The 13,819-nt window shown below is 46.8% G+C and overlaps 1 protein-coding gene across 1 annotated transcript in view; it reads left to right on the top strand.

Annotated features, from left to right (window-relative positions):
- The window catches only part of CYFIP1 (cytoplasmic FMR1 interacting protein 1), a 93,651-nt gene extending 80,248 nt beyond the window's left edge, over positions 1-13,403 (top strand). The window contains 6 exon segments of the mRNA XM_060153137.1: positions 2,354-2,484; positions 7,968-8,040; positions 8,578-8,672; positions 9,463-9,701; positions 10,100-10,247; positions 12,224-13,403. Coding sequence (XP_060009120.1) covers positions 2,354-2,484; positions 7,968-8,040; positions 8,578-8,672; positions 9,463-9,701; positions 10,100-10,247; positions 12,224-12,388 — 851 coding nt within the window. The 3' untranslated portion in view covers positions 12,389-13,403.
- The last annotated feature ends 416 nt before the right edge of the window (positions 13,404-13,819 follow it).

The following is a 13,819-nucleotide window of genomic DNA, read 5'->3' as shown; positions in this document are numbered from 1 at the left end:
CGTCTCCCTGGGGTGCACAGGGAGGGACAGTGTCAGCCATAGGCCCCAGTAAGGGAAATCAAGTTGGAAATTACTGATAAGGATCAGATCTGCCTTCCCCGGGTGGGAGGAGGTGGGGAGCCCAACCAGAGCCTGATTGTTTCCAGCAGAAAAAACCAGCCAGCCTTTCAACCAGGAGCACGTGTGCAGGAGGGTGTGTAGGAGTTGCCGTTTGGGGTGGGAATGCTGGGTGGGGAGCGAGGGCTGTGAACCCTGCGCACCTTGGCTCTCCTACAACACCAGGATCTTGAAGATTGCTGACCAGGGAGGGGCAGGGAGCTCCACTGCCAGGTCCAACTGCCCAGAGGCCTCAGAGGCAGCCCCATGCAGGGGTGCTGCTTCCCCTGACAGCGCAGCCCATCTGTCTTTCTGCCTGACAGCCTCCCTCTAATTGAGAGCCTGTCTCATTGGCTGGCTGACCGTAGGGCCCTCGGGCAGATGTGCCCTTTGGGGTGCCAGACAGACCTGCATGGCCTGACCAGAGCGGATTTGGGGCTCTCCATGTGAACAGCCTTCGTGACCTCAGAAAGCATCGTTCGTGATAAAATTGGACTACAGGAACCCTTATCTCGTAACAAAACTGCCTTTTGTCTCATATTTGTTACTACTTTCTTAAAAGCTGTGCAGCTATCTTACCAAGTGACTTGGGCCCACACGTGGGTCACCCATGAGAGACTGTTCTGATGGGTAGTCGGCTGGTGTGGCTGAGCCCCCAGAGGTCGCTGGCACCGCCCAGGGCTATTGGTGTTTAAGGAGACAGTGAGATGACCCATTTGGCCCCTGGGAAGGGACATAACCGTTGGTCTGGCCTGGCTTCGGAGGATCTCAGAAAACAGATGAGTAACATTGGGATAATAAAACTGTTGCTCAGATCCTGACTAGAAGCAGATATTTTAAAGGTGGATATTTTAAATGTCAAAGACAAGCCATTTAGGCCAAATCCAAAGCTGGTCTGGGGCAGAGCTGTGGACTTCAGGGCTGCTCTCTGAACGTCCTCGCCCAGCTGGCCTGGCACCACCATGTGGATAGTGCCATGCTGCTGGGAGCACCCCTGCTCTCTCGTGCCCGTTTTGGGGTGGACCGCAGAGAGGAAAGGATGGCCTCTCAGGCAGGCAAGGCTGTGGGGTCCGTGCCGAACGGCATTCAGGGCCTGACCTCTCGGAATGAGGGGTTTGAAGTCATTTAAGTTTCTGAGTTTGTTCTCCTCAGGGTTGTTGTGGCTGTTCTAGGTCTTCTGAGAGACTATAAATTCTGGAGTCAGCTTGGGGATTTTTGACTGTATCAGCATTGAATGGATAGATTGAGTTCTTTCCAGACTTTATGCCTTGTGCCTTTTCCTGCCTTATTACAACATCCAGGGCCTCCAGGACAGTGGTGAAATGTGTGTCTTGCTCTGGAGCTCAGGGAGAAGGTGTGCAGATTCACCACTGAGTGTGACACTAGCTAGCTACAGGGTTTTTGTAGATGTCCTTTATCAGGCTAAGTACATTCCCTTCTGTGCCTGTGAAGGGATACTGAATTTTACCAAATACCTTTTCTACCTCTGCTGGAGATGACAGTGTGGTCTTTCTCATTTACTGCGACATGATGCCTCCTCTGAAGATACAGGCAGACCTTGGAGATATTGCAGGTTTGGTTCCAGATAACCGCAGTCAAGTGAATATTGCCATAAAGCAAGCCACATGAATTTTTTTAATTTCCTGGTGCATATAAAGTTATGTTTACGCTGTACTGTAGTCTGTTAAGTGTGCAATGACACCATGCCTTATGAAACATTCATATCTTAATTAAAAACACTTCATTGCTAAAAAATGCTAACCATCGTCTGAGCCTTTAGCAAGTTGTGATCTTTTTGCAATAGTAACATCAAAGATCACTGATCCCAGATCACTGTAACAACTACAATAATAATGAAAAAGTTCAAATATTTCAAGAATTACCAAAATGTGACACAGAGACATGAAGTGAGGAGACGCTGTTGGGAAAACGGCACCTATAGACTTGCTTGATGCAGGGCTGCCACAGATCTCCAATTTGTAAAAAACAGTATCTGCGAAGCACAGTAAAACAAGCCATGCCTGGACAGGGTTGACAGAGAAAGAGGCTTTGGAGCTGAGGCCCGGCACTCAGGTGGTGGACAAACCACCAGTGCAGGGAAGGTGCTGGGGTCAGGAGACGTGCGGCCATGTCCCTGTGGGCACGATGGCAGTGGGAGAATGCTCAGTGCTCCCGGCCGTGAACCCCAGGCTGCTCCCTGTGGGGCTCCCTCCCCTCCAGCCACCCCCAGCCCCACACTCATTCTGTGCCACCACAGGCATCCTGGAGTTCTTCCACCACCAGTTAAAGGACATTGTTGAGTATGCAGAGCTGAAGACGGTGTGCTTCCAGAACCTACGGGAGGTAGGCAACGCCATCCTCTTCTGCCTGCTCATAGAGCAGAGCCTGGTGAGTGCCCTGCCCCGCCCCACGTCCCGCCAAGCCCCCCTCCCCACGGGTGATAGATCAGGCCGAGCTTTAGACGCTTGATTCAGTGGGGTTATTTAGTGGCGGAAGGGGAGCAAGTATCGTAAAGCGCCGATCTTTTCTCATGACTGTTTAGACTTTAATTTGAATTTGTTCCCTACAACTGGAAAACAGAAATGCAATGAAGTTCATCATTTAAGAATGTTTTATTATATAGTATTTGCTGCATCTAAGTTAACATATGTGATATACACATAAGGTAAAAGCACTGCTGCCCAGGGGAACTGTGTATGATGGAAAGTTCCACAGCTGAGGCTGTGGAGCCCTCAAAGCGTGGCTCCGTGTGAAGAACTGATTTTTAAATTTTGCTGAATTTTGTTTTACATTTAAATAGTTGCATGTGCCCCATGCCTACTGCAGTGGACAGCATAATAAAGCAAACACCAGGAGCCCACCACCACTAGGAAGGCACACATGGGACACCCACTTTCTCCACTGATTGCCTCCTGGTGGTGTCATTTAGCCTCTCCCTCTGTCCCCTGCAGACCATGTCACCTGACAGTTCTGCACTGAGAGCCTTCGTGAGTGTAGCACGGACTCTTGGTGGCCTCACTCTGCCTTTCCCTCAGGACTAGAGAGCCGGCTGTCTTCCCTGGTGCTGGCCTCTTCCCGTCCTGTTAAATGCTCCGTTTGTATCTTTTGTCCATTTTACTACAATTTGTGTATCTTCTTCTGTATGTTACACTTAAATGCAAATACCTCCCCCTGTTTTTGGCTTGTCTTTCCACTCTAACAGTGGTGATGTTTGGTAAACTGATACTCTTAATTTGAATGTAGTCTCTGTTTTTTTTTTTTTCCTAATGGTTAGCACTTTTTTTATCTCTTCAAAGAAGTCCTTTCCTACCTAGGGGTCATAAAAATATTTTCATATTTTCTTCTAAAGGTTTTAGGTGTTGCTTCTCTTTAGTTTATAATCCTTCTGGAGTTGGTTTTTGTGTGTAGTGAGATGTGGATGAGGTTTTTTTTCCCTCTGTGGGGTAACCAGTTGTCCCTCCTCCAGTGGCCGAAGGAAGACTCCTTTCTTTGCTGGTCAGCAGTGTCACTCTGTCATCCTTCAGCTTTTTGTGGATGTGCTGGTCTGTTTCTTGGCTTTCTTCCTCATTCCACCGGTCTGTGTGTCTGTCCGTGGCTTCTAAAACGTCTTACTCATGGTAGCTGTAACTTAAGTCTTGACACCTGACAGGACGTGCTCCTAACCTTTTTCTTCTTCAAGCACATGCTCCCTCTTTGTGGATCTTTGCTCTGCTCTGAAAGTATTAGAATCGGCTTGCCAAATGCATTGAAAAAGCATATTGGCATTTGGATGGGAATTGTTTTGCATTTCTGGCTCCGTCTGGGGAGCTCCTCCGTTACTTCTTAAAGCAGTCTCTTGTCTCCGGGGCCCTGGCAGCTTGGCAGAGGCAAGGTCGTGTTTTGCAGTGACTGGGGCTGGGGTGCCCGTACACTGTGCAGGGCGTGGCAGTCAGACTGCCAGGCCTGTAGGGGCTGAGCCACTGGACTGGCCCTCTTACACCCAGGTACACAAAAAAGAAAATATGTTGGCTCTCATGTCAGGGAGCCCAAGGTTGGGTAGAGGGTACAGCCTCTGGTCAGGACCCGCATCTTCTGGCTTCCCCTCTGCTACTCTGCTCCCTGGAGACCCTTTCCATGTGGTGCCAGAGATGGGCAACTCCCAGCCCCTCACTGTCCCACTAGCTGTGACTCAGCCCAGCCCACCTCCCCTGCAGCAGGAATGGTGGTGCAGGGCCGGCGGGCGGCTCCCTGAAGAGCTGGTGTCCAGGGCAGCCTCACTCTAGGAACAGCTGAGAGAGAACTGAATCTTTTATCTTTCACATGTATTTCCATGTGAATTTTTAACAAACAGATAAGTTAGGGAAAATTCCTTTAAACAGTAATCACTCATCATGAATTTTAAAGATTTAATATAGGAAAATTCCCTTCATGAGTGACTTTTCCTGAAACACACACATAAAGGGAACACTTGGACATTTGTTGGCTTCTGGAAGGAGTGTGATCCTGTGTTAGAAACTTAGGGAAAGAGAAATCTGGAACTGATGTGATCCTTCCCTGCCCAGACCCTTCAGTAATTCCTATTGTCTATACCTGGACACCAGTGCAGCCCTTCTGAGGCGTCCAGCACTCTCAAAGCACCACACCCTCGCCCTTCCCAGGCGTCCAGCACTCTGGATGGCCCCCTGCAGTTCTGGGGGACCAACCTCAGCAATGGCTGGACCTTCCAGGTCTCTGGAGCCAGGTGAGTGCTGGGCCTCGGCACCCAGGTGACACAGATCCCCAGTGTCTCTTCCCTTCTGAGACCAGGGCCTGGGTCTCAAGTTTACACCCTGTACTGGGCTCCCCTGAGTGACAAGCACAGTGCTGGGCATCTAGGAAAGACATTAAATCAGTTGATCTTAAAGCAAACTTTGGCTTATGAGTGGACGGATGTTTCTGAAACAATAAATAAAAAGGTCATCTACAACTCAGTTGAGTGCCATTTTCTTTTCACTGCAGATTCCATGGCCCATGAGTGGCCCCTGGACACGGTGGCTCTACCTGCAGGAATCTCTGTCCCCACCCCCTCCTGCCCTCTGTGCACTGTCACCCTTTGCTTCCTCCTTCCCCCCTCACCTGTCAGTGCACCTTATGGCAGTGGCAAGAAGCCGCACTCCTTGTGTTGGGCAAATCTGCTCCCAGGCCCTGCCCCAGGCTGGAATTTTGTGGTCTCGCGTTTGTCCTTTTGGAAATAAGGGGTGGTGTTTTCCAGTACCTGGGTGGGACTCTGTAAGGTGAAAGATGCATTTTCTCACTCCATCTCATCAAACCCAGATTCCAGACACTGATCTCTCCTTGGTGGTTGTTTTGGTGTCTCCAAGGAAAGTGGTAATGAACTGTGTTTGGCATTTGTGTGGACTTCCATTAATATAAATGGAGATGTTAAGCATAGATGTGTTCTTGAAATTGTCACATTAGAAAAGTGGGGTAACCGTCACCCAGCTGCAGGGGGCACTGAGCCTGTGGTGAGGCCCCCAGGGTATTGGTGGCCCCAGCTGGCAGTAACCAACAATGTTGATCTTACTCTGAACCTCTGCATTGGATAGATAGGTCTACCTTTCTGAAGAAGGGGTTTTTGTTTTGTTCTTTAAATTCTGCTCTTTAAGCCCAACCTGAAATTTTTGGTGATATAATTCTTCTTAGCTTATATGTGTATGTGTGTGTTTACTGAACTTTTTGTTTCAGAATAGTTTTAGATTGCTTGTTTTTTGGGGTTTTTAAAAATAAATTTACTTATTTATTTTTGGCTGCGTTGGGTCTCCATTGCTGCGCGCAGGCTTTCTCTAGTTGCAGGGAGTGGGGGCTACTCTTCGTTGCGGTGCACGGGCTCTAGAGCACAGGCTCAGTAGTTGTGGCTTGTGGGCTCTAGAGCACAGGCTCAGTAGTTGTGGTGCACAGACTTGATTGCTCCGCAGCATGGGGGATCTTCCTGGACCAGGGCTCGAACCTGTGTCCCCTGCATTGGCAGGCGGATTCTCAACCACTGTGCCACCAGGGAAGCCCTGCTTGTTTGTTTTTAATACTGGATTTTATAGCCGTTCTCCCTCTTTCTCTGGCTTGGTTTGGGTGCAGAAATTTGAGTTCATTGTCAGTGACACCTGGAAGCTGTACTGATAGCCAAGTGGTCCCTCTAAAAGTGGTGTTGCCAGCAGGCAGCTGCTTTTACCACCTATAGAGCCCTCCATCTGTGTGGCTCTGCCCCAGCCGTTCCACCCAGCAGCTCTCTTCCCTCATCAAAGTTTCCCATCCCCCATCCATTGGCCCGGCCACTTCCTTGCAGTTAGTCACCTTACAGGTGCCCTCCAACCCTCTCTTGGTGCAGATGGGCTGATCGCCCGTCTCCACTTGGCTTTTTTCACTTGACAGTAAATATATTTTGGAGATCACTCCACATCAGTAAGTGGTGACGTTCCTCAGCCTCTCTTAGCTGCATGGCACTCCACGGACATTGCCCCCATGCTGTGTTTGCATGCTGTGCCGTCGCCGTCTGACGCCTTCCTTCTTTAAGCGTGTCCTCTTTCGGCCACCACGCCTTCTCCTAGTGCAGGGGGCCTGGGGACCAGGTCCTGTGTGCTCTGGCCTAGAGGGGCTCCCGTCACGTGTGTGCTGCGTGAAGAACTCGTGTTGTTGCTGGACTTGGGCACAGGAGACGGGGTGGAGGTCAGCCTCCTTCTGGGGGGTTCTGGAGGAGCAGGGGTGGCTGATTGGCTGCTGCACCGGGCTTACGTTAGGTGACAATGGGACCCTCACTTGATGGGTACAGAAAGCCTTCTCTTCCTCCTCTTGGTCTTAGCCTTGCTTTCATCTTTGGGGAGATCCTCAGAAGGGAAACTCTCATCAGTTAGTATGTTTTGACTCTCTGATAATCATTTCTTTAACAATTTGTTTTATTAAGGTTTCAGGATGGGTGTAGCATAGGAGGCATGAGAGCCCGTTCTCGTCTTCTGCCTTTTTGCCCTGCGGTGAACGCACCGCGGTCTAAGGCGCTTTCCCTCGTTTAAGGGCCCTCGGACTCGGGAAGGGCGCCCTGTTCTTGCCCATCTTTGGGTTCACGCTGGGCTTTTAGGAGTTCTGCAACCCCTGTGACATTGGAAGTAAACTTTCTCCCTGCATTGCATTGTTCTGGAGGTCTTGTGTAGCATGGCGGTTTTTTTTGTTTTTTTGTTTTTTTTGCGGTACTCTCATTGTTGTGGCCTCTCCCGTTGTGGAGCACAGGCTCTGGACGCGCAGGCTCAGCGGCCATGGCTCACGGGCCTAGCTGCTCCGCGGCATGTGGGATCTTCCCAGACCAGGGCACGAACCCGTGTCCCCTGCATCGGCAGGCAGACTCTCAACCACTGCGCCACCAGGGAAGCGCAGCGTGGGGTTTTATTGCCTCTTTAAAGGAGTTGGTGATCCAACAACAGGTTCAGAGCGACTGCTCAGAACCTTGTTTTCGGCTCTGTGGGGAATCGCTGACGCTGCCCCTTCCTTCTGCCTTCTGCGCTGTTTACACAGGAAGCACCTCCTTCCTATCTCTGCACGGAGGGCTGCAAAACTGTAAATACGAAGGCCACGTTCAGTGCTGGGTTTACTCATGTCTCTGTTTAAATTAGTCAAAAGTAAGTAAAAATGAAAATTCAGTTCCTTAGCCACATTCCAAGTACTTAATTGCCACATGTGGCTGGTAACTACCTTAACAGCACAGCTAGGGGACATTTCCATCATCCCAGACTCCTGTTGGGCAGTGCTGTTTGCAGTGTTTAATTTACACTAAATGCCAAAGATGTGCCTTGTTTTCAGCGCCTGATTTCTTTGTCCATTTTTGCTGTGAGATAAGCTTCATAACACAGCCTTCTTTTTCTTTGTTCTAGTCTTTAGAAGAAGTATGTGACCTCCTGCACGCAGCCCCTTTCCAGAACATCTTACCAAGAGTCCACGTGAAAGGTGAGCCAGCCCTCTGACCAGGGCAGGGATGCATGTCTGTGTGGCCAGAGAGTTCTCTTTAGTTACAGGCCAGCTTTGTTTGAGTTTCGTGCCTGTTCAGTCATAACCTGGGGTAATTGGTAACATAATGTTGTTAAATGAGTATCAAATAACGGAAGTATTTAGGGCTGAAATGCTGTGTCCTGGATGTGCTTCAGAATAGCACGGAAGGAGAGGTGTTGGGTATCTATGAAAGAAGAGTGCCATCTCATGATTGTTGCAGCGGATGGGCACAGAGGATTCACTGTACTGTGCTGTTTTTGATTATATTTGGATTTTTCAGTAAGTTTTTAAAAGTGAATATTGAACAGAAAATCAATTCTCTGAGTTAAAATAGCAAATGAGCCAGTTCCATAAAAGAATTTTCAAAGAGAACCTACATGTATAACGTTAAACATTTTTCATTTGGTTGGTTTTTGTTTGTTTTGACAAAATTAAACTTGTGCAGTTGTTATTCATACAAAGGAATAGAGTATAAAATATTTTTTTCCACTGCAGAGGGAGAGAGACTTGATGCCAAAATGAAAAGACTAGAATCAAAGTACGCCCCACTGCATCTTGTCCCTCTAATCGAAAGACTGGGAACCCCTCAGGTAATGCATGTTGGGGCTGCTGTCACTGCCATGAGCTGGGCCCACACATTAGGCCACTACCGGGGTTGGGGCTTGAGAGCACGGGCTCTGGGTGAGACCCAGCCCTGAAGCGTCATGAGGGGGGACGAGCCCGCTCAGCTGCTCAGGCCCCAGTGTCTCAAGTGGGGCTCGTAACAGGACCTTGTCACAGGGTGGCCGGGAAGTTTGAATGAGCTAACACGTGAAAGGGACTTAGAACATCACCTGGCACGTGAGACAGACACAGAAAACGTCGCTGTTTTTGTTGTCCGTCCCTTCACGAAGAAGGCCTTCTCGTAGGTTTTTAATAACAGAAAGCAAGGAGGAGTTACGTGAACTTAGACCAGCTACATCAGAGTCTCTCAACCTCAGCACTGTCGCCATTTTGGACGAGATAATTCTGTGTTGTGGGGACTGTCCTATGAATTGTAGGACATTTAGCAGGATCCCTGGCCTCTACCCACTAGATGCCACTAGACCCACCCCAAGCTGTGTCAACCAAAAATGTCTCCACACATTGCCAGATGTCCTCTGGAGACAAATCACTCCCCGTTAAGAACAGCTGTACTCGACAGTTCTCAACTCTGGAATACGTTTAGTGTGGTAAGACATACGGGTAATAGCTGACGTATTTATTTTGTTGGTACTTATTTCTAAAAACCCTCTTCTGCAAGCTGGGACAGTTTCCAGTGGGTCAAAAACAAAACTGGAGTACTTCAGTTTCAGCACTCTAGCCTCCTGCCATGCCCGTGACATTTTGTCCTTCCTACAGCAAATTGCAATAGCAAGAGAGGGGGACTTGCTGACGAAGGAGCGCCTCTGCTGTGGCCTGTCTATGTTTGAAGTCATCCTGACTCGGATCCGGACCTTTCTGGACGACCCCATCTGGCGTGGGCCCCTGCCCAGCAATGGGGTCATGCACGTGGATGACTGTGTCGAGTTTCACAGACTGTGGAGCGCCATGCAGTTTGTCTACTGCATTCCTGTGGGAACACACGAGTTTACAGTGGAGTAAGCGCGTGTGCTCGGGGCGAGGTGGGGGAGAGAACCTGGTGCCGGGCTAACACGGGGGACCACCTTCCTCTGGAAACGGACCCCCAAATTGCTGAGCTGCTATAAAGCTGCTCAAGTGGGGGCTCTTGCCTGAGGCCCAGCAAGTGCCTCAGGGCTGGGCTTCTGCAGTTCTCTGAACTCATGGAAACTTGTGCAGGTCAGGTGTACATTTTGCTAGATAGGAGGTCCGCAACTTCATGACCTCATCCTTCATGGAGGAGCCACAGTTTGCCAGAGGAAGCCCAAAGAGGCGTTTACCGGGGGCACACCTCTGCTCAGCATTCCAGGCGGGGCACGCAGGTGGTTTGGTCGCTGGAACCTGATCACTCATCCTACCTACTGCTTCTTGTCCCCAGGCAGTGTTTTGGCGACGGGCTCCACTGGGCTGGCTGTATGATCATTGTGCTTCTTGGGCAGCAGCGGCGCTTTGCTGTACTGGATTTTTGCTACCATCTACTCAAAGTCCAAAAACATGATGGCAAGGATGAAATTATCAAAAACGTGGTATGTGGAAGTTTCACAAAAAAAGATACTTTCTAGTTATTGTAAGTCGTTTTTCTGGAAATGTTTCTCATGCCAGGACAACTGAAGCATTCTTTTCACTCCCCAAATGAATCTAAATAGAATTAGTAAGTAAAAGAGTCTGGTACTGAAATACTAATGGTTCCATTTTCCTTCTGTTTTTAAGGTATGTAGACCTACTTCAAATTATAGAGGCTTGTAAGATCTGCAGTTTCAGATTATTGGCATACCCTTCAAGTCTTCTGGCTCCCTTCGTTGTAGTTAAAGTGTGTTTGGGGCTTTTTTAAAGATCTTTTTGTGTTTTATGGATTCTTTGTAATTGAATTCCAGAAAATACTCTGCCATTATCTTTTCAAATATTTTAGTTTTTCTTCCATTTTGGGACTTCAGTTAGATATGTGTCAGACGGACTTATCTGGTCTCCACTTAATACCTCACAGTTTTCAAGGTCAGAAGTCGGGTACAGCACAATTCAGCTGGGTCCTCCATTTACAGTTTCACAAGGCCACTATCAGTGTGTCTGTAGGGCTGTGCTCCCTTCTGGAGCCTCTGGTCATGGATCTGCTTCCAGACTCATTCAGGTGGTTGGCTCAATTCAGTTCCTTACAGTTGGAGAACTGAGATGTCCATTTCCTTTTCCTTGGCTCTCTGGGCTGTACCCAGAGTACTGTCTTCGTTTAACTAACTCACTTCAGCTCAGTCTGACCTGCTGTGCTTTTACTTTTGAAAGTCATCAGTTTATATTTAAAATGTTGATTTGCTTCTTCTTCAAATCTTGGTAGTAATTGATAATTTTATCTTCTTCATGGAATTTTTTTCCGATTTTTATTTCTTTACACATTTCATGTATCTTATATTCTTTTTTAGTTCTAGTATCTGAGGCCTTGAGGGGTATCTAAAACTCTGAAATGTTCCACTGTGTTGGACTTTATTTTCTTTTTGTCTGCATCAGGTCTTAGTTGCGGCACGTGGGATCTTTGCAGCACGCGGGATCTCACTGCGGCACACAGGTTTCTCTCTAGTTGTGGCACGCGGGTTTTCTCTCTCTAGTTGTGGCGCGCAGGGTCCAGAGCACGTGGGCTCTGTAATTTGAGGCATGCAGACTCTCTAGTTGAGGTGCGCGGGCTCTGTAGTAGTTGTGGCGTGCAGGCTTAGTTGTCCCGCTGCATGTGGGATCTTAGTTCCCAGGTTTGACCAGGGATCAAACCAGCGTCCCCTGCATTGGAAGGCAGATTCTTTACCACTGGACCACCAGGGAAGTCCCCGTGTGTTGGATTTTATTTATTTGGCAGCTCTTGTTTGATAGGGTTTTTCCCTAGGATTTTCATTTACTGTTCATCTCCCAGAATTATTACCAACTTGGGACCACTTTAGCCTAATGAGAGGTCCAGGCTTCGTGGAGAGTCTCCAGGTGTAGTCCACCTTGCTTACTGCCCAGCCTGTCTCCTCATCCCACTGCTGCTGGTGGCATCTATCCCTGAGGAAGTCCTGGCTTTTGCTTTACTTCCTGCATAGACAGAACCAGCAGTGCTTGTGTTTTTTTTTTTATCTGGTTCTAGTATAGCATGAAGGTCTGTCAAAGCATCCTGTCCACAATAACTGGAAATATTTAAAACTTGTGTTATTACTAGTTTACTGGTCTTTCCCCATTGCCCATATTATCTTCATCTTTACATTCCTGGCTTTTAGGAGGTGTCCTATAGGTTCTTAATACCTGTTTGTTGAATAAATAGGTCTTTAAGTTTCACAAATGAATCTACAGTTAGTAGCATGAAACCAACAGAGAAATGTTGCAAAATATATTCATTGGTCCAATAGTTACATTAACGAGATGGTACGTGTCAGTAGTTTGCTATAATTTTTCTGAGAAAATATGAAAATCCTGACATTTTGACACATGAAGAATAAATGTGTAACTGTTATTAGTAAAACATCCTAATTTTAACTGTTGTATGTAGCCTTTGAAGAAGATGGTGGAGAGAATTCGCAAGTTCCAGATTCTAAATGATGAGATTATCACTATCTTGGACAAGTACTTGAAGTCCGGCGATGGAGAGAGCACGCCTGTGGAACACGTTCGCTGCTTTCAGCCACCTATCCACCAGTCTCTGGCCAGCAGCTGAGGGCATGTGTATCACCTGTTTTGAAGAGTCCCAGTACTGACTGCATTTAAGAACTATAAGGGCATGTTTTTCTTTCCATAAGCTAGTTAGATTTTTAGGAACTATTTTTCAGTATCTCTGTGCCTGTTAAAGGGGGTGTTTTCAATCTAAAAGCTTAATTTTATAAAGTTGACTTATTTTTCTACACTAAAATTGTATATACTTTTGGTAATTGGAAAGTCGGAGGATTTGGCTGCTGAGGGTTGCCATCATGTCCTTACAAAATTATTTTCCATTTTTCTATGGAATGTTCCAACAGCTAGCTATGTTATGAAGTGCTGCTGAGTTCATCCATTTATCCTTTAACAAAGGATCCGTAACATTTAGGGAAAGACTTGTGAACTTAAGCAAGAACCTTAATTACCAGCTAATTGTGATAAAACCCATTACCAATTAGAATTAAACTTAATGATTATTTAGCTTTTGTTTAGGGATTTTTCCAGTTTTTTTATGAAAACCTTTTCTAAGTCATTTGTTTCTTTCCCCTTTTTGTGTCAGTGTTTCAGAAAATAGTGAACTTGATTTCTCTGCTTCTGCTAAATCCAGTTGTGACAAAATCTAATTTGTGAGGTATGATTTAAAGGTTACAGAAATAAAACTAATGAAACCTGTTTGTGTTCATTTACTGTGACCCTCCCTACGAGCCCTGGCTTGGGCAAGGTACTCTCTCTCCTCACTCGAGTGCACAAACCAGGCCAGGAGTCTAGGTTACCTGCAGCCTTGGGAGAAGGGACAAGATCATGATAGTAAAGCTTCCATATGGCTTTAAAAACGTTAATACCAAAAAGTCCAGGTGCATCATCCATGGCACCAAATATAGTCTGTGAACTATTCTGTTGTACTGCTTAACCTTGAGTTACATAAAACATAACTGTAATGTGAAATAATAACCCTGGGGCCAGCATTCTGCTGCAGATTAAGAGGTAGCAGCTGTGCTCACCCTGTAATGAAAGTATAGAATATGATGAAAACTTAAGTTTAATGAGTAAATTTAAATAATTTACACTACTGAGTTTTATAAGACTTACTTAATAACCAAATAAAAATTTCAAGTGCTGTAAGATGTTAAATAATTAAGAATTTATTACTAATAACCTGTGCATTCTCAGTGAGGGCAATATCACACCCAAGGGAGTGAAAATTGGTTTTTATCTATTGTATACAAAGCACAGATATAGATACAGTACATAAACAAATATAGAGTTATATCTGTGGTGTTAAAATTACATGGAGAGAGGCAGTTAGAAAAAAATGTCTACAAAGGCTCCTTAGAGGGTCAATGATTGATACAATACTGGGAAAATGGAATTTATTTCATGAAACTTGAAAACTGTCAGCTTTGCCCTGATAAAGCCAGTGAACAGTGAGGCTCCTGTGGTGGCTACTTACACA

This window comes from Lagenorhynchus albirostris, chromosome 6, assembly GCF_949774975.1.
Source record: "Lagenorhynchus albirostris chromosome 6, mLagAlb1.1, whole genome shotgun sequence".
NCBI lineage: Eukaryota > Metazoa > Chordata > Mammalia > Artiodactyla > Delphinidae > Lagenorhynchus > Lagenorhynchus albirostris.
Note: the sequence above shows the minus strand (reverse complement) of the source record. Positions and strands in the feature narration are given on the sequence as shown.